Raw genomic sequence first — 19,008 nt, 5'->3', positions numbered from 1 at the left:
CTTGCCATGGGAGATAACAGAGAGTATAGCGTACGAATTGTTTCTGAACCATTTCCATTCTGTAGGACCAGTTTGCATTGTATGTGCTCTATATCACAGAATTAGATTCGAGGATCATTCGACATAGGGCACAGTAAATTGTTTTATTCAATTTTGAATCTTGACTCAACTCGCTTTCTAAATAAACTCCAAGATCTTTCACGCACTGTATACGGAGAAGAAGCTGTGACGATATGGTATAATCGTATTCGATAGGGACACGATTTCTATTGAATAAAATGATGTTGTATTTTTCAACACTTAAAGGGAAATATCCGCCAAAAAAAATTTTCTTGTTATTCTTTTATTGGCTTAAATCATGCTAAAACTATCTTATATAGAATTAAAATCTACATCGCCCAAGTACTGATCTAAACTCAACATTCGTTTAAATCCATTTTTACCGAACAACTGTTATGCTCCAAAATAACATTTATCGTTTATTTTGACGATGCTCGTTTTTTTAAATTTCGAGGCCTTTTAAACTAGTAGAAGTTACCTATGATCGATATCGTGTTCCAAATTTAAAGTATAGAGGTCGCTGCATCAAGTTTCGACCGTTAGAGCGTCTCTACAGGTTCGTTGTTTGAGTTTTTCTATAGTTTTTAACTGTGAGTTATATTCAAAAGTACTTAGGGACCATCCACATACCACGTGGAAAGATTTTTTTTTAATGATTATTACCCCCCCCCCCCCCCGTGAACAAATGCCCATATAAATTCTTTTCTTTTCACACCCCTCCCCCCCCCAAATTGTCCACGTGGTATGTGGATGGCCCCTTAAATATGAATGACAAGTTTGAGTTTTGCGTGGGATCAGACGCCAATCGCGTCAAAGCCGATGAGCATTGCATGTCTGATATCGCGACAGAGGCTAAGCGCAGCCTTACATCAGATAAAAAAAAGAAGAACAGGAAAATAAAGCCCAGGAAGGACAACTTTACGGCACAGGGATAGCTGACTGAAGGTAAAACAAAAATTGGAAGCTTTGTTGTTGCGATTCTTAAGATTAATAGCATTTTGAAACATTAAACGCGTTTTTCTCAAAACCATGTTTAAAAATCGGCGAGCAGTAGAACTGAAAAAGTTTAGCCTTATTTTTTTGAGCATTTGGTGGATATTACGCCTTAATGTTAAACAGTTCGCACACCAGTTCACGAACGTATTTAGTTGCTCCTGTAGCTCCACACAATCTCGTAGGCCATATATAATTTTGAAAATTTTCGTATCATCCGCATAAAATAGTTGACAAAAGAGAAGCGTCGTTTATGAAGATAGCGAACAGTAGCAGGCCCTAGTTACTACCTTGAGGAACTCCTGACCCGTTTGAAAACCGTCTCGAAACAGCTGAACCTGTTTCCACGCATACACTTCGACTAGTCAAATACCTAATATTTAAATAACCCACACGATGAAGTAGCAGAACATATTTTTGCCAAGAAATGATTTTTTGAACCTTATTGTCTATAATCGATAACAGCGAACAACCTTACTCATGCTTTGAGAATTAATTAGTTGTTATTAGTTAGTTTTCTAATTAAAATAAAATTGGCTAGTATTTAAATCTCTTATCTCATTATTAGATGCGCATATTTCGATGGTTTTTCCTTATTTGGCTACTCATTTACTTTCATATTTTTTAATTAAATGTTGGGGATATAAACGCAAATGGTTTTCATTAGCATGTTTTTGTCTGAATTCCTGAAAAAATGTATTTAGGTTTCCTACTTAAAGTCGAAAATAAGTTGCACCGTTTAATTGAAGGTGTAAATTGTTCTCAAACAGAAAGCGCAAAATATTAACCGGATCAGATAACATTTTATCACTAAGCTAATTAATATTTGGTTAGCAACCAATAATGTTAAGAGTTGAAAGACAGTGCTCGTTTTCGTTGAAGTTTTTATTTTTCTGCAAGATAAAAGTTATATTCTTTTTTGTACATATTTTTAGGAAAGTTATTTCGATTCTTGGTCATTTGTGATGTAATATTAAAACGAAGATTGCAAAAAAAAAATAGTTTGAACTGTCTAGACATCAATACAAATGTCTGCCCAAAAGCACAGTTTATGATGGGTTTACAAAAGCTGCTTTAATACGCACAGTATTGTTTATTGTTGAACATTATCAGTGCGATTAGTTTCCGCATGTAAACCTCATCCGAAGTCATCGGCCTTTGGTGAAAAATATATATTTTTTTTCATTTTGCAATACAATTTCAAGTGCTACCAATCTCAAATATAAACAATCACACGGGTCATTTGACTATCGCCAACCTATCATTTTTATTGCGTTTGTGTGTGAATTGGGGTATCATGACATTGAACACGTAGTTTGGGTGTGTGCTGAATTCTTTGGCGCCTGATCCCTGCTTTTGGATACCCTCAGGGCCCGAATAATGCAACGTTATGTCCTAGTTTGTAATAATAGATGATAATGATAAGACATTAGATACAACTGGCTCCGTAATTTATACTATGCTGTGTCAAATAAATATTGTTCGACCGAAAAGGCTCGCCGAACAGTTAATTTATGCATGCTGCTGGTGGTCAAAAACGTTTAACGTTTATTTATATTTTGGAGGCATCGCGCCATCACATGTTGTAGAGGTGTGTCCTTTGCGTGCGCCAATCAGCTTGCGACTCGCTGATTTTGATTGGGAGCGTGCTCTTATGCGCTCAGCGGTCATCAATTATCCGCTGCTAGCAACAGTGTAGCGACTTTCCGCGCGACATCAGCTGCAGCCGTAGGTATATTCTTGTACCAATTGAAATTCAAAATATTGAATTAGCAATGTGCGAAGGTGTTTTGGATTGTTTGCGTTCGTCGAGATAGCGAGCGGCGCGTCGGTCGTCAGGGTCATCGGTTGGTTTTCTATTGTTGTTGTTACCTGATCAAATCACAGCCTGTTTTCGGCTTAGATTTATTGCGCCGTCAAATAAGTTGAATTACCTGTTACGATAGATATCTAATATATAAGTGATTCCCCTTGTTACGAATCCTTTTTAAACTGAAAAAATCAAACTTTTTGTTAACAACTATGTTGTTATGGTGAAAACAATTGTACTTTTAATTAGTAAAAGACAATTCCCCTCAAACAAGGGTCATTTAATGATTGAAAACAATGAGACGCTTTAATTACCCGCAGTCAGTCAACAAGTTGATGTATTGGTCAGACGACCGACAAGCCAACACGGTTCGCGTGTAAAGTCCAACCTGCTGCCAACAATCGGCGCGTCGCGACGCGATATGCGCATTCGCGAAGCATATCGCGCGAACGGCCGAATCAGTGCTTCACCCGAACGAACGGTTGTACTTTGGTTGGAGCCATAAAACGATTCGAATCAACAGATTGAGATTCACACATCAGTCGAGTGTCGCGTTCTCGCTGAGACGTCGGGATCACTGCAAACATACCCGTCGTGGGGTGGAGCGATCACTGTGGAAAGGTGGGCGGTTCCGGAGAAAAAGTGAGATAACGGAAAAGGAAGAAACAGCTGGGAGGGTGCTTGTGTATAAATTACGGCACCTGTGTAACCAGGAAGCTCAGAATCCGTGCGGCAGTGAAAGGAGCACCATAAACTGTGTGCATAGTGATAGATATTAGGGTTTTTTTTTGGAGTAGACCCTTTGGGACGTTCAGGTTTTTGTTTAGTGGATACACAGTCAAAACATAAAAACCACAGGTAGGTCCTGTTCGATATACGCAATATGTGTATCAATATTTTAGTGAGTGATAGTGAAACAACTTGGTGATTGCAAGTGACTCAGTGAGTCAGGACACTCCTTTATGCTGATCAACTAGTTGTCCCAGTTAACAGGTGTCTCCAATCACCTAAAGTGAACATAAATGCACAAAGGAATATGAGGTAGTCGTGATTTGTTACGCTATAGTACCTTTCAAATACCAATAAGTGTGTTCAAATTGATCTATTGATGTGAGTGAGTTCAATACCAGCTACAAATTAACTCAGTTCGATTAAATCGCATTCCTCACTTTTATAAATTTGATCGAAGCTTACGATAAAAAAAAAACAAAACTACACAATAAATAACAATTTTAACGGCTGGTTAAACTTCAGAACTCGTTGCTAGTTGAGCTTCTTCTGTTTCATTATACTAATTCACAATCAATCAGTTAGGCGTTTTGTACTAAACTTTAAAACTTAGCCCCGTCCAAAAACAGAATTATGTATTTTGTTTTTGTGTGTTATAATTCAGGTAATTTTTTTATCATGCTATTAAAACCTCTACACAAATAAAATTGATTTTCCGACGGAATAACATTTGATGGAAAGCGAATAAATAATTTTCAACTCACGCCAACAAAATGTTTCCACAGAACAAAAATGAACTAAGCTTTTCACGAGAATAGTGCCTGAAAAACATTAGTGAACCCAGTTTTCAGCGGAGCTTATGGTGATTCCATCAAACCGCATTATATTTACTCTATTCAATTTAATAATATTTTATTATAGTACTTTAATAACTAATACGTATTCGTATGTCTTAAATACAGTGGTGGGCACCGCTAACTGAAAATTTAGCGACGCCAATCGATAATTCGCTAGCTGGAATATTAAGCTCGATAATCGCTAAACGCTAAACCCATATTAGCGGAACTTTCGCTAATCGCTAACTTTTTAACACGTAGATTGTCATATGGCCATATTTATAGCTCATAAAAACAAACGAAAATAATTACTTTTGAATGCTCTTTATAATGAGAGGTTCGAAGTTTGCAATACGATCTTCAAACTTGAGACACAGACCAACAGACATTTCTAGCAAGTTCTGAATCAATTCTTCGTTTGGGAGATAACAGTAGTTTCTGTAAAAAAAGCAGTGCTAGTGTACGTGCATGTGTCAAACTGAGAACCACAAAAATATATCAGACTGCATGACAACTCCCTAGACGACGCTGTCACGCAATGACTGTGGTTTAACTGTAAATTTTATTTATTTATTCGTTCAACATCAACAGACTCAATATATATTTAAAAAATTACTCCTAATACTAGAGCGAGGTAGATGGTAGTCGAAAACGGAAAATACACTATTGAAAACGCGCTGAAGTCCACTAAGAGCTCCGTTTGCCCCATAATTTGTACGACGAAAGGAATTCGCAGGACAAGGTTATTCCGAACGACTCTGGAATTAATGATTAGATTGATATTGCCCAGTTTTACAGCACAGTCGGTTCTCGCCATCAGGGTATCAGCAATTAACATAGCTCGTGAAAGATCACGTCTTACTTTCAAAGAGTCAAGGCCGATGAGCTGCGCGCGATTTTCATAACTGGGGAGCTGGTGAGGATCGTTCCAAGGTAGATGTCGAAGAGCAAAACGTACAAATCTCCGCTGAATTGCTTCGATTCTGTTGGCACCATTAAAGTAATGAGGGCTCCACACTTCTGAACAGTATTCTAGCGTCGAGCGAACTAATGAGCAATATAGACTTTTGCAATACACGTCCCTGAAATTCTTGGCCATTCTCATTATCATTCCCAAATTTCGCGAGGCTGCGGCAACGGTATAGCAGATATGCTATCAGCACTTTGGCGTAAATTTTCATGTCGTCGGCAAAAGATATTCTGGGGCGACTGAGAATGCAGTTCACATCGTTGAAGTAGAGGATGAAGATTAAAGGTGACTACCTTGTGGGATTCCGGAAGAAGCATGAAATTCTTGCGATCTGTTGTCTCCAATTTTTACCATGATGTGCCGATACGCAAGATACGATTGAAGCCAGCGTAAAATGTTTCCGCCAAATCCAATTCGGTCGAGTTTTTCAATGGTAATGTTGTGATTAATTTTATCGAAGGCTGCCTGCAAATCAGTGTATATAGCATCGGTTTGGTGCCCTTCAGACATAATATCCATTGCAAATAAGGTGAACGTTAGAAGATTCATTGTTGTTGAACGCTTTGGCTTGAATCCATGCTGCGTATCAGAGATAAGAGACATACAATGATAAAAAATCGGTTCCATCACGACCAATTCGAACAGTTTTGAGACTGCATTCCCGGCGGAGATTCCGCGGGAATCATCGACGTTTCTCTTGTCATCTTTTTTGGAAACCGGAAACATATACGCGAACTTCCATGCAGATGGAAAGTTGCCTGTAGAGAGTGAGAGGCGGGAAAGATGACAAAGCGGAGTAATCAAGCCGGTAGCGCATCGCTTCAGTAGAAATTTGAAATGATGGTTTTTTTCGTGACAATGAAGCTAGGTTCCAATATTACGTCTGTTAGTATGTGCTTGAGGATTTAATTAAAAACAAGGAGCAGCAAAATTGGTTTTGCTTGTATGTAAAAAAAATCTACTCTAAATTTTTTTCCATAAACAACACAATTATTATTTGAATCGAAGAAGTTACCATAATTCCAGGATGCTCTAGTGGCTTGTACGCTAAATGGAACCCCATTCTATGGTAAAAAGACTGACTTGCACTTATGTCGTAAAGAGAGAAACACTAGACAGTTGAGACAAATGAACGTTTCTTGAATGAAACATACGTTATAAATTAATTTTCGCCGTAAAGTACGTTCATCGTTCGAATCAATTTATGTACGCCATCAGCAACTCACAAATTTTGTAAATATTTTTTTGTCGCTTCTCTACAAATTTAGCGAATTAGCGATTAGCGTTTCGAAGGTCAAAATTCTAGCGACGCTAACAGTTCGCTAATCAGCTCAAAAATTAGCGAAACCGCTAAACCGCTAACTGAAAATTAGCGTCGCTAATTAGCGTTTTAGCGAATTAGCGGAATGGTGCCCACCACTGCTTAAATACAATCAGGGTTCTGATTAACTCGTTTTTTATAACAATATACAGCAAATGGGTTCACATCTGCTTCATCGAATTTAATTTAAAATTTCAGAGTAATAAGTAAATTGATTTTTCGGTGTACGATAAAATTACGGAAAGCTAGATTTTGTTTAGTAGCTATAAAAGAAACCGAACTATGCGTTTCTGCAGGTAAGCAAAACATTGAACCAAAAGAAAGAATAATGGAAACTTTTGGAAATCGTAAATTTAAATTCCTTTTGTTGGATGGAAAATTTTTAAAGAATGTAAATAAGACTTCTTCGGCTCGTGGGGTTTTGCAGGGGGGATTTACTGCTGTCAAAATTCATATATGTGTGCGTTATTGCAGATCAACTCTGGTCCATGAAGTTTGTTGGTCCATGACGTTTAAAAGATTTCCTGTGTGGCGAGGAAAGTTCATGATTTTCAGCTAATTGCAGGCTGCTGCCACCAAATTTCACTATGCAACGCAGTATGAATAAAAGTTTTCCGCGATTTCTAGAGTTTTGGTAAAAAAGAACGTTACAATTCTACTGAATTTTACTCCAATCAAAACGACAAAAACGACAAAAACCAAAACAACCGGACGCCTTGTTGCCAAATATGCTGGTCACGGTTACACGATATTTGACAGATAGATTCCCCCTGGATTTACCGCTGTCAAATTCATATATGTGTGCGTTATGGTTATCGCAGATCAACTCTGGTCCATGAAGTTTGTTGGTCCATGACGTTTGATAAATTACCAATGTGACGATAAAACATCACCAATTTTCGTTAAAAATTTGTTGCTGTCCCGAAATTTCACTACGGAACGCATTATTAAAAAGTTTTCAGCGATTTCTCGAGTTTTGTTTAAAGAGAACGTTCCATTTTACTTCGATCAAAACGACAAAATTCAAAACATACAGACGCCTTGTTGCCAAATGTGTTGGTCACCGTTTCACGATATTTGACAGATAGATTCCCCCTGGATTTATTTGCCTTTTTTGTAAACTTAACCCTCTAGTGCCCAAGCCCGCCTTCAGACGGGCTTCAGTAAAATCAGCAGAAATCTCTAATAATTCCTTAACACATGTTTATAAAGATTTGTAATGATAAATCCAATAAAGCCCGTTTTAAGGCGAGCTTGGGGACTAGAAGGTTAAAAAAAATGCAAAAAGTCGGATGAAAACCCTGCAGATTTTCTAGTATAAATGACGTGATGTATTTTGTAATTAAATGCGCTTTCTAATACGGCTTTCATTCGAATACACTGTGACATTGTGCCAAAAAAAACAACCCGTATACAACTGTTTTCGTAACGCTACGATGCGGCAGTAGTTATACCTGATTGTGTATTTTTTAGAAACCGCTAATTTCGAGGGGGGTTATGTGTTTTAGGAAAACCAGCTACATGATTGGTCCTAAACAGTAGTTTCAAGCTGAGTGCTGAAACCGGTCGATCGGAGATAAACTGGCAAGGTCGTTTTTGTTTGGCCTCAAACATCGACGCTTCAAATATGGGCCGCTCACTGACTCTCATTCGCAAACAAATAATATCGGCTAAACCGTCTGATGCGGTGATGACGCGAGAGGATATGCGCACGAGCTCTCACCACCACCGGTCTCTGTATTGTGTAGATCGCGGCGCTGAGTTGGCGCAAGGCTACAAACTACACACGCGACCAGAGTTGCCAATAAAATTTTCAATTTAACTGGAAAAAGGCTGAAGAAAAAGCTGGAAAAAACTGGATTCCAAATAAATTTGTAAAAAAGCAATGAAATGATTTTGAGAGAGCTTTTTTGTTATGGAAACTAAATCCAGTGTCAGTTTCGTATACAGCAACTAACGAAATAACTCTTCGCACAAAATTACTCATTTTAATCAGAACTGTTTTGTTTCGGGCTTACAATTTTTTAAATCATGGACTGGAAAATTTCTTCTAACAGCAGCAAAATTTAAAATTACGCAATCAATCTACCTCAAAATTAAGAAAATAGAGCTTTTTCATTTACTTTTATCTTCAACAAAAGTATTGACGCAGCATTTTCATCCGTTACATCAGTGAAGTTTAAATTTCAATTATTTCTGACTTCGCTATCTTTTGGTATCTAATTCTTCTAACAATTTTTTAACTGCTACGCCACAGAAAATAAATAAGAGATTTTTTTCACGGTGTGATGAATTTGTTTGGTTTTATCTTAACCATGTCATGCAGTCTTTAATTAGATCGTGTTTCGTGCGAGAAGATAGAATACTGAAAAAGCTGTTAGAAATTGTCAAAATAATCTATCAATCTACAAAACTTACGTTTTAAAAATATTTCCGGAAACCAATCGGAGCTTGAGTGAATAAAAAACTGGATAAAACTGGCAAACATCTGAAAAAACTGGAAGATTTTGGGAATAAACTGTTTGACTGGATCACTTGAAAAAAACTGGAGGAATCCAGTTTAAACTGGAATATTGGCAACCCTGCACGCGACGGTTGTTCCTGGATCTAATATAACGGTTGTGTAGGGTCAAGCCTGCGCAAGGAGATTCAATGATATCTCGATTTTTTTTTTGCATACCGGCTTTTTTGTAATCATATCACAGCACAGCAAGTCATGTTTGCAGTTGTTGAGTTGAGAGCAACCTACGTAAACACTGTTTGCGTATCCATTGGATACGCGGGCTCGACCGTTTGACGCACATTATAAATAGGACTCAAGATGATCGTTAGATATTGGGAGATAAATTGGCGTATGAGAATGCATATTTTAAAAAAATAGGGCAACATGTAAACAATAATAAACTCTTGCAGACAGATGAACCCTACGTTTCGTGATGGTAATAATTTTCGTTATATCTATCTCTTTCGCAGATTCCAATCGGTTACCTATCGGATCGGATCTTATTGTTTCGTGCTTCTGTCTTCCGATCGAGCCGGCTTCGACCAAGCAAGCCAGCGACAACCGTCACAGCCAGGCATTTACTGTTTTGTGCTTCATCGTTTAAGTGTTGTGTGTCGTCCTCTGTTATATAGTGCAGCCAATAATCACCAGACCAACGAACTGTGAAAATATAATAAATTAAATCTAGGCCTAGCACTAACTATTACTGTGTAGTAACAAACCCTCTCGAAAAACATCCGACCCGACACAGTCACCATGAACCGTCAATTTCCACAACGCCAAGAGCTGACAGCTTCGGTGCCTGTTAAACTGCTCACAGCCGGAACGGCCGCGTGCTGGGCCGATTTCGTCACGTTTCCGCTTGATACGGCCAAAGTGAGACTGCAGGTGAGTTTTAGATTTATTTTATAAGGAAGTTATACAAACAAACAATGATCGACACTTTGATTAGAGTGCTGTAGGTATTTATGCATTTTTTCATTTTGGACTTTGCCATCCTTTGAGCTCGGTTTTTATGCAGTGAATTGATTGTAAAGGTTATTGTGTGGGCAAATGGAGTCAATTCCGCCAGTTCCGTTGTTGGGGGTTGATTGTTTGGGTACAAAGTCTGGCTCGTGTGGATGTAGCACGCAGCTGCAATAGTAAACTATTCTCGTCAGTCGGTTGTGAAATAGACACAACCAATGAGAGAAAACAAACCGCGCGAAAGATTACGACGCCGTGCCCCTCTCCACATGTCGTGTGCTATTTTGTTCCATGTCGATAGTGATGTGGAAATGTACTTTTCAGTAATATTTCATTTATTTTAGACATATGATCAAACCAAAATTACTGTTATATTTTTTTTGTGCAGTCGACATCCACTGCAATCTATAAAAATATTTGAAGCGGCTTAGAGCGAACGTTGAAGGATAATGAAGACAGCGCATCAATAGGTTCTTTATTCATGTCATACAATGTGAACAGACAATGCGGGGGAGAGCGCCAAAGACTTTTGTGTTCTTAGCTGGGTAGTTTAGAAATTGACAATATTTCATATAGACATTTTTCTTTGATTTTTTCTCCAATTTGATTTTTTTCTCGAATTGTAACGAAAATTTCACATCAGTTTGGTTATACAATGAGAAATGAATTCAACAATAATAATTTAATAGTAATCCTCATTAATAGGTAGATTGTTCATTTTTTCTCCGAAACGTTCGCAGAAAATGCTCCCAAATCATCCATGTTATAAGTGCTTTTCTTTACCCATCCACAGATTCAGGGAGAACAACCAGTTCGAACGGCAGCGCTAAAAACAGCTTCCGCCGCCAGCAATAATATTGGCAGTAATCCGATACAATCACTAAAGCTTAATCCTACCGGGTTCCCCGTGGTACAGCAGTATCGTGGCCTGGTGGGAACAATTACCACCATCACCCGTCAAGAGGGTTTCCGCACCTTATACAGTGGCCTGTCGGCTGGTCTACAGCGCCAGATGTGTTTTTCCTCGATTCGGTTAGGACTGTACGATACGGTTAAAGTATTTTACTCATCAATTTTTAAAGGTTATTTTAAGCTTATCAAATCCACAAGCTCTTGTTTCAACTAGTTTTTCTTTTCAACAGAAAACGAAGCTGGTCTTCAAATCGTTACTCGAATTTGCGCTGGGCTGACAACCGGAGGCCTAGCGGTAATGTTAGCCCATCCGACCGACGTGGTCAAGGTGCGTTTCCAGGCAGCGTCCAGATCGGCAACGGGTCGTCGGTACACTTCCACACTGGAAGCTTACCGGACGATAGGCCGTGAGGAGGGAGTACGCGGATTGTGGAAAGGCGCTGCTCCCAATATTGGCCGCAACGCTATCATCAACGTGGCCGAAATCGTATGTTACGACGTGGTGAAAGATTGCTTGCTGACCTACACTCACATTCCGAACGATGTTCGGTTGCACTTCAGTGCTGCGGTGATAGCTGGTTTCGCGGCAACCGTAGTCGCTTCACCGGTCGATGTGGTTAAGACTCGTTATATGAACTCCCCGAAGGGACAGTACCAAGGAGTGATAGAATGTGCCATCAAGATGGGCAACAAGGAAGGCATGGGTGCATTCTACAAAGGGTTCGTGCCCTCTTTCGCTCGATTAGTCTCGTGGAATGTGGTCATGTGGATCACTTACGAGCAGCTAAAGCTACTTATGTTCAAACCGCAAACTATAGAACGTCGTTACTAATTTAGTACGTAGTCGATACTCATTAAGTATATATAGTGCTAAGGAAAGTCTATATTTTAGAGTTTTTCAAACAAAATTGACCTAGTGATTCAAACTAAAAATGAAAGAAGAATGTAAATAAGCGAATAAAATTTTAGATATGCATATATTTTTACAAACAAATACAAAACATAAACAACATAATGCTGTACTTACTGACCAGTATCACAGTTTGGAGGAATAATTGGCAGCAGATGTTTTGCTTGAACTTCTTTGTTAGCTTTATCGGTCAGCACTGCTAACCGAGAATTGGTACAGTCGTAAATTTCCATTACAAAAGGAAATTCGTTGCCTTGGTGGTAACGAACTCGCATGAACGTACGAAGCTCTTGAAGCTGGTTTTTAAACTTGATTAGAATCTACAAAAAATTGCTATTATAAATCAAATTCTACTGAAAGGAAACAATTCTCATCTATACCTCTTCGAGGAGCTTCATCACTTGAGGATTTCTAGCCCGTTTCATCTGTTGTATCGAGCTTGCATCGTAACCCACCATTTTACTAATGACTGTAGTATGAAAGCGAACCTACGAATAATAACAGAGTTTACAGAAAAATCTCAATACTGTAACCATATAGCAGTTACCGGCAAAAGCCTTTCTGAACGATCCGTTACCATAACGCCAAGCTTCCAACCATCGTCCGTAACTCGAATGCGTTCGAATACTTCTTCCACTTCACCAAACACAACAAAGGTGCGTTCCTCTTTATCGGTGTCGCTCAACTGGTTGATTTGCGTCACCGTTGCCAGACTGTGACCTTCCAGCTGATACCGATAGCGGGGCGAAAGGATGTCATCGGCGCCAGACTGAGATTCTTCCAGTTGAAAGTCATCATCATCGAGGCTATCTTCGAACAAGGCCAAAACGGAACATTTGTCGAAATTTTTGCTAGTGGACGGTTGCTGACCGTCATCGACAAACACGGACGTTTGTGGCTGATGCACTGTACTGACTGGTGACCGTTCCACAGATGATGAGAGCCTTATGCGCTTTGTTGGTTGGATTGGTGACTGGGCCTTTTCGTCCACTGTGAAAGGCTCCTCATCGTTCGAAGCAAGCATTTGGCGTTGTTCCTCGCGGATTTCATCCTCCAAAGAATTCATAGCGTCTATCTCATCATAAGGATAGTCAAAATCAGGCTGCCTAATAACTTGGTTCTTCGGATGGGATAGCTTCGGTGATGGTTGCGAGGTTTTTGTGGAAGATACTTGCTGATCCATGATTTCTCTCTCTTGTAAATCTATTATTTCCAAATCATCATCGTCGTCCATCAAAGTGCTTATCGTTGGAACTTGCTCCGGAGCTTGCGCTTTCTTCCCGTCAATTCCATCCAAATCAATCTCCAAAAACATGTCATCCTCCCAATCATCAATATGTCTGGTTCCAAGTGGTTTCGAAGGAGATGGAAACACCATTGGAATCGATGGAATATTGTTATGAGTCGCCTTTCGATTTTTTTCTACAACCGTTGCTTCCTCGTATTCTGTTTTAGGATTGGGATTCAAAGGCTGCCCCAAAGCACGCAGCAAAATATTCTCGAACGCATGCGAGATTAGTAACGTATCAACTTCGCCACCAAGAATTCTGACATTCCTTGGTTCAAGGAAAAGCACCTTATTGATGCATCGAATCGGTCCAGCTAATAAAATTTTTACTCCCGGAGGAAGCTTCGTGTTTAAAGCCGCTATCGGATAATGTTCCATCCCGATAACCGTTCGCTGTCCATCGGTCAGCTCCAGCTTCAGCATGCGTTTCTTTTTGATGTGTTGGTTTTGATTCCTTCGCATTTGAATTTCATCTTCCGCTTCGTCTAACCTCTTGTTATATAGATTTTGTAGCTGATCGTAGCACGGCTCGGAGATATCCATCAGATAGTTCAGTTGCAGGGGAAACTTTCCGGTCAGCGTGAAACATTTTGTTTCGGTTTCGACGTTAGCAGGCAGTGATGACACTCCTACTTCTTTCAAATCCGCCAGGATCCACTGGTCGAAAGCGAACTTGAAGAGGGCTTCATCGGATGTTTTGGGATTTTCTTGCAAACCAAACGAAACACAACCGCTAATCCATTCGTCCACTACTTTTATGTTATACTCTCGCAGAAAACGATTTTTTACAGTTGTAGCACGATTGGTTTCAGTTTGAATCATCGCGAGGACAAACAAATACGAAAAGGCTACGATAACTGGAAAAATTATCGGATAAATTTAAACCATTTAAACCGGCGAAGTTTGTTATGATTTTGAAGGCGCGCGAGAAAACACAATCGAAAGAAAAACACAACACAAAGGGATTTGCCCGTAAAGGCGACTAACAATAAGGTCAACTTTAGGGCAAGATTAAATATGAGTAAATAACGGTAAAAATTTAAATTTTCTAAATGTTAATGCAAAAATTGGGTTGTTTAGCTATATCAGTTTCTTATGTCATCTGAAAGAGCTGCATTTTCTAAGCAAAACGTGGTTTTCAAAAATTTCTACCGTCGTCTTTTAATTTTTAAATCGCTAATTGGGTTGTTTAGCCATTCACAGATCTCCGATTTTTATATGTCATCTGAAAGAGTGTAATTCTCTGAGCAAAACGTGATTATTTTAAACTTTATATCATTATCCTTCGATTTTTCAATGAAGAATAAAAATTCGCTCTAAATCCTTACAATGACAGTTGGTATAAGGGCTAACTGTCATTGTAGCGATTTCGAGCAGTTTTAAATCGTGTTTAAAAAACGAAAGACAACGATAGAATTTTTTTTTAAATCACGTTTTACTTAGAAAGTGCAGATCTTTCAGATGATATAAAAAACTGATATAGCTAAACGACCCAATTAAAACTGCTCGAAATCGCTACAATGACAGTTCGTCCATATAGCAACTGTCATTGTAGCGATTTGGAGCCATTTTTATTTTTCATTTCAAAATCGAAGGATAATGATATAAAATTTAAAAAAATCACGTTTTGCTCAGAAAATTAGACTCTTTTACCTGATATATAAAAATCAGAAATCCGTGAGTAGCTAAACAAGCCAATTGCATTATATTCTAGGCACGCTTAGTAACCAGCTTAGCCCATAACCAGAATGTCAGCGGTGATTTGTTATTTTCATTTAAAATCAATGAGCATGGCTCTAAATGGAACTAAAAATGGCATACTACAGGGTATTCGTATACATCACAAATTACGCCTTGCTCTTCGATCATATCCAGCTTTACACTAACGATAATGACGCACAATGAACACAACCCTTTTAACCCATTCCCCGCGGGTGATGCCATATGGCATCACCTGACATATAAACTTTAATAACAGTTTAACAACTATACATAAAATTTCTAACGATGAACAAATTCTAAGCAGTTAGAGAACAGATTGATCTTCAACATGCAATATAGTTTGTGCCAATTATGCATGCGGTTGCTAAGTAAAAAGAATTTGAATGTCATTTTTCTATGTGAAAAATGATTTCTCTCCGCGGGGATAGGGTTACACATCTTCTGGAGGTCTGATAAGAATCAACTGAAGAAAACAAACATAACATAATAACGTCACATGACAATTTCTAAAAATAGTGAAAGTTTTACTTTTAAATTTCATCGTGATAAAGCGTGGACCAACAGAACTGTTTATAATTATTAAGGTACGTTATGATGTCGTTATGCTTGCACTCATGATGTATAAAGACATGGTGTAACGATATGTCAAAAGCAGAATCGGCCACATTGGAAAAAAAATGCCAGCGAGTAGGTTTGTTTATAAACAACTAGGGCATGAAAATTATCGCATCTCATAATATATCATTTGGATGCGTTTAAATTATAAATATGGCAATGCTACATACCTTGCTACCAATATTCATTAATTTAAGAAACAATTTCCAACTTAAAACACCGCAATTTGCGGTCTTTGATTGCCTAGCTAGTGAGGATATATCAACAAACACGAAAAAGTTATTCGCTGTTGCATAGTGATGCTTCGTCTCCAACCCTCCAAAGTGAAAAAACGCTTCCTCACCCCGCGCCGTTCTACTCATCATGCTTGCACTCACATTATAGATGTCTAAATGGGCTGCGTCCCCTGACCGCCGTAGCATTCATAGTTTTGCTTCACATAGTTAAACAACAGGGTTTTAAAAATAACACTTCAAACTATCTCAAAACTAACGACGCCTCATAGCAGGGTTAACTAAAAAACAAAATATTATTTCTTATTTGTTTCGCAAACTTCCTCATATTCTAGAATGCTCTCTGAAATTGGGTTGTTTAGCTATTCACGGATTTCTGATTTTTATATATCAGCTCAAAGAGTGTAATTTTCTGAGCAAAACTTGGGTTTTAAATTTTTTTTTATCATTGTCCTTCGATTTTTAAATGAAGATTAAAATATTACTCTAAATCGCTACAATGACAGTTCACCCATATACATACTGTCATTGTAGCGATTTCGAGTAGTTTTAATTCGTGATTTAAAAATCGAAGAACAACGATAGAAAATTTTTGAAAATCACGTTTTGCTTAGAAAATGCAGCTCTTTCAGATGATATAAAAAAACTGATATAGCTCAACAACCCAATTGAGGCCAACTGACATTGTCAAATCGTTTTTAAATCACCTTTTGACGAAGTATGTGGATAGAATATTGCCAATCTTGCATCGGTATGACATCTATAGGATTAAACGTCAATTTACGTCATTGACAGACAACATTTCGGCGTCTGCTTAGGATGTTTACTCATTTTTTATACCGTATATGTTTGAAAAAATAATGTAATTGCAATTGATTTATCGCCAAAATTATACATAGTTCTATTGAAATTGTGTAGAATATTAACTTCGCAATGGCTCAGAATAAAACAGATTTAATGGCCGTCCTGGCCGTCCTAAAAAAATACAACCTGAAGGTAAGTGTATAGCTTGCATTATGAGTGGAAAAATTGTTTACAATGGTTAATTTCACAGGGAACTGAAGATCTTCTCAAAAAAGAAGCAAGTCTTTCGGATGTACCGGAAAATGCTGCCGGTGAAGCCGATGTTAATAGCGTGCTAGCCGCGTATAAAAGTGAAGGAGATCCGGATATCTATGAACAGTCCTATATGGAGCTGCGACGATTCGTGGAGGAATCGCTGGATATCTATCGTCACGAGCTTGCGCTAATTCTGTATCCGGTCTTGGTGCACATGTACATCGAGTTGGTGTATAATAGTCACGAAGAGCAGGCTAAGAAACTAATTACAAAATTTGGTCCGGAGCAGGAGTATTATTATCAGGATGAGCTAACGAAGCTTGCCATGGTAACTAAACGAGACCAGATGAGTGGCAACGATTTGACGGATACGTTCAAATCCAATGCATTTACCATTCGTATTTCTCGAGACACCCTCTCGTTGTTGAAACGGCATCTGCACGAGAAAAAGGCTTCAGTTATACTGAACATTGTTAATGAGCATTTATTTTTTGATCTTTATGAGGGAGTTGCTCGGAATAAAGCTCAGTGTGATGCTACTTCCGGTGCGATGATAGGTGAAGCGAAACGTTTAGACAACAAAGTTAAGGTATATTATGGTTTGCTCAAAGAGCCGGATGTTCAAACGCTCGTTCAAGCTCCACCAGAGGAAGATGACGATATGGATCCGGATGCACCGGATAAGCCGAAGAAAAAGAAACCCAAAAAAGATCCTTTGTTTTCGAAAAAATCGAAATCGGATCCGAACGCACCTCCTCTGGATCGCATTCCACTGCCCAAATTGAAAGATGTCGATAAGATGGAAAAAATCAAATCGCTGCGCGAAGCTTCGAAACGCGTTAACCTAGGACCCGATTGCCTGCCGTCCGTCTGCATGTACACGATGCTGAATGCTAACTACACTGTGACGTGGTAAGTATCTTGCTTCATACATTAAAAGTTTACTAAATTTTTTCGATGTTGATTACGCAGCGCCGAAATTTGTGAAGATTCCAGTTTGATTGCCATAGGGTTTTCCGATTCTTCAATCAAGGTTTGGTCGTTATCCCCGGTCAAACTGCGTGAAATGAAGACAGCCGATCAGTTGAAAGAGATAGATCGCGACGCTGATGATGTGCTAATTCGTATGCTAGACGATCGGAAGGCAGAAACCAGTCGCATACTGCATGGTCATAGTGGTCCAGTATTTCGGTGCGCATTTTCTCCGGACCGAACTATGCTACTGTCTTGCTCGGAAGATTGCACAATTCGACTGTGGTCGCTGCATACTTGGACTTGTGTAGTAGTTTACAAAGGACATCAATTTCCCGTTTGGGATGTACGTTTCTCACCTCACGGACACTACTTTTTGAGCTGCTCACACGACAAAACAGCTCGTCTTTGGTCAACAGACTCGCACCAGCCACTGCGCATATTTGCAGGCCACCTCTCCGATGTCGATGTTTGTATTTTTCATCCAAACTCAAATTATGTCGCCACCGGGTCTAGCGATCGCACTGTGCGATTATGGGATGTTTGCGTAGGCAACCATCTACGGCTGATGACGGGACACAAGGTAAGCTTTATTTGAGGTACTATTAGAATAAGGGTATGATAAGATAGTTTTGCAGGCTCCCATTCATTCGTTGGCGTTCTCAATGTGCGGTCGCTATTTGGCTTCCGGTTCAGCCGATTGTCGTATTCTGGTGTGGGATTTAGCTCACGGCCATCTAATTGCCGCACTGTGTGGCCATTCGGCATCGATTCATTCGCTCTGTTTTAGCCGAGACGGTACGGTGCTGGCAACAGGTGGTCTGGATTGTTGCCTGAAGCTATGGGACTTTAGCAAGCTGTGCGAGGACATTAGTGGTGAAAACGTTAACGTTTCACATAATCCGGATGTACGGGATGGAGAACCGTACTTGTTGCGTTCATTTCCTACGAAGCAGACGCCGTTTTTGACACTACATTTCACCCGTAGAAATCTGCTGCTTGGCGTTGGAATGTTCGAAGGCTCGGCGTAGGGTGGTAAGCCGATTTTGATCTTTCTTTTAAATATATTTTATCTATGTACTTGTCTAAAAAGGACTTCGTCGTTTCGA

The 19,008-nt window shown here is 39.1% G+C and overlaps 3 protein-coding genes across 3 annotated transcripts; 2 read left to right on the top strand and 1 right to left on the bottom strand.

Moving 5' to 3' along the window:
• The first annotated feature begins 3,413 nt into the window (after positions 1-3,413).
• Positions 3,414-12,115, top strand: LOC129725940 (dicarboxylate carrier SLC25A8-like). Its single transcript, XM_055682390.1, has 4 exons — positions 3,414-3,721; positions 9,693-10,110; positions 10,982-11,270; positions 11,331-12,115. Exons 2-4 carry the CDS (start codon positions 9,979-9,981, stop codon positions 11,930-11,932), a joined length of 1,023 nt encoding a protein of 340 aa, XP_055538365.1. The 5' UTR covers positions 3,414-3,721; positions 9,693-9,978; the 3' UTR covers positions 11,933-12,115.
• On the bottom strand, positions 12,059-14,226 carry LOC129725939 (recQ-mediated genome instability protein 1-like). Its single transcript, XM_055682389.1, has 3 exons — positions 12,558-14,226; positions 12,391-12,498; positions 12,059-12,330 (listed from the first exon to the last, which is right to left on the bottom strand). The coding sequence occupies exons 1-3, from the start codon at positions 14,118-14,120 to the stop codon at positions 12,124-12,126; spliced, it is 1,878 nt and encodes a 625-aa protein (XP_055538364.1). The 5' UTR covers positions 14,121-14,226; the 3' UTR covers positions 12,059-12,123.
• Positions 14,227-16,648: 2,422 nt separating this feature from the next.
• Positions 16,649-18,994, top strand: LOC129725934 (transcription initiation factor TFIID subunit 5). The gene is made up of 4 exons (XM_055682382.1): positions 16,649-16,864; positions 16,923-17,839; positions 17,900-18,482; positions 18,538-18,994. The coding sequence occupies exons 1-4, from the start codon at positions 16,802-16,804 to the stop codon at positions 18,928-18,930; spliced, it is 1,956 nt and encodes a 651-aa protein (XP_055538357.1). The 5' UTR covers positions 16,649-16,801; the 3' UTR covers positions 18,931-18,994.
• The last annotated feature ends 14 nt before the right edge of the window (positions 18,995-19,008 follow it).

This window comes from Wyeomyia smithii, chromosome 2 (genome assembly GCF_029784165.1).
Source record: "Wyeomyia smithii strain HCP4-BCI-WySm-NY-G18 chromosome 2, ASM2978416v1, whole genome shotgun sequence".
Lineage (NCBI taxonomy): Eukaryota > Metazoa > Arthropoda > Insecta > Diptera > Culicidae > Wyeomyia > Wyeomyia smithii.
Note: the sequence above shows the minus strand (reverse complement) of the source record. Positions and strands in the feature narration are given on the sequence as shown.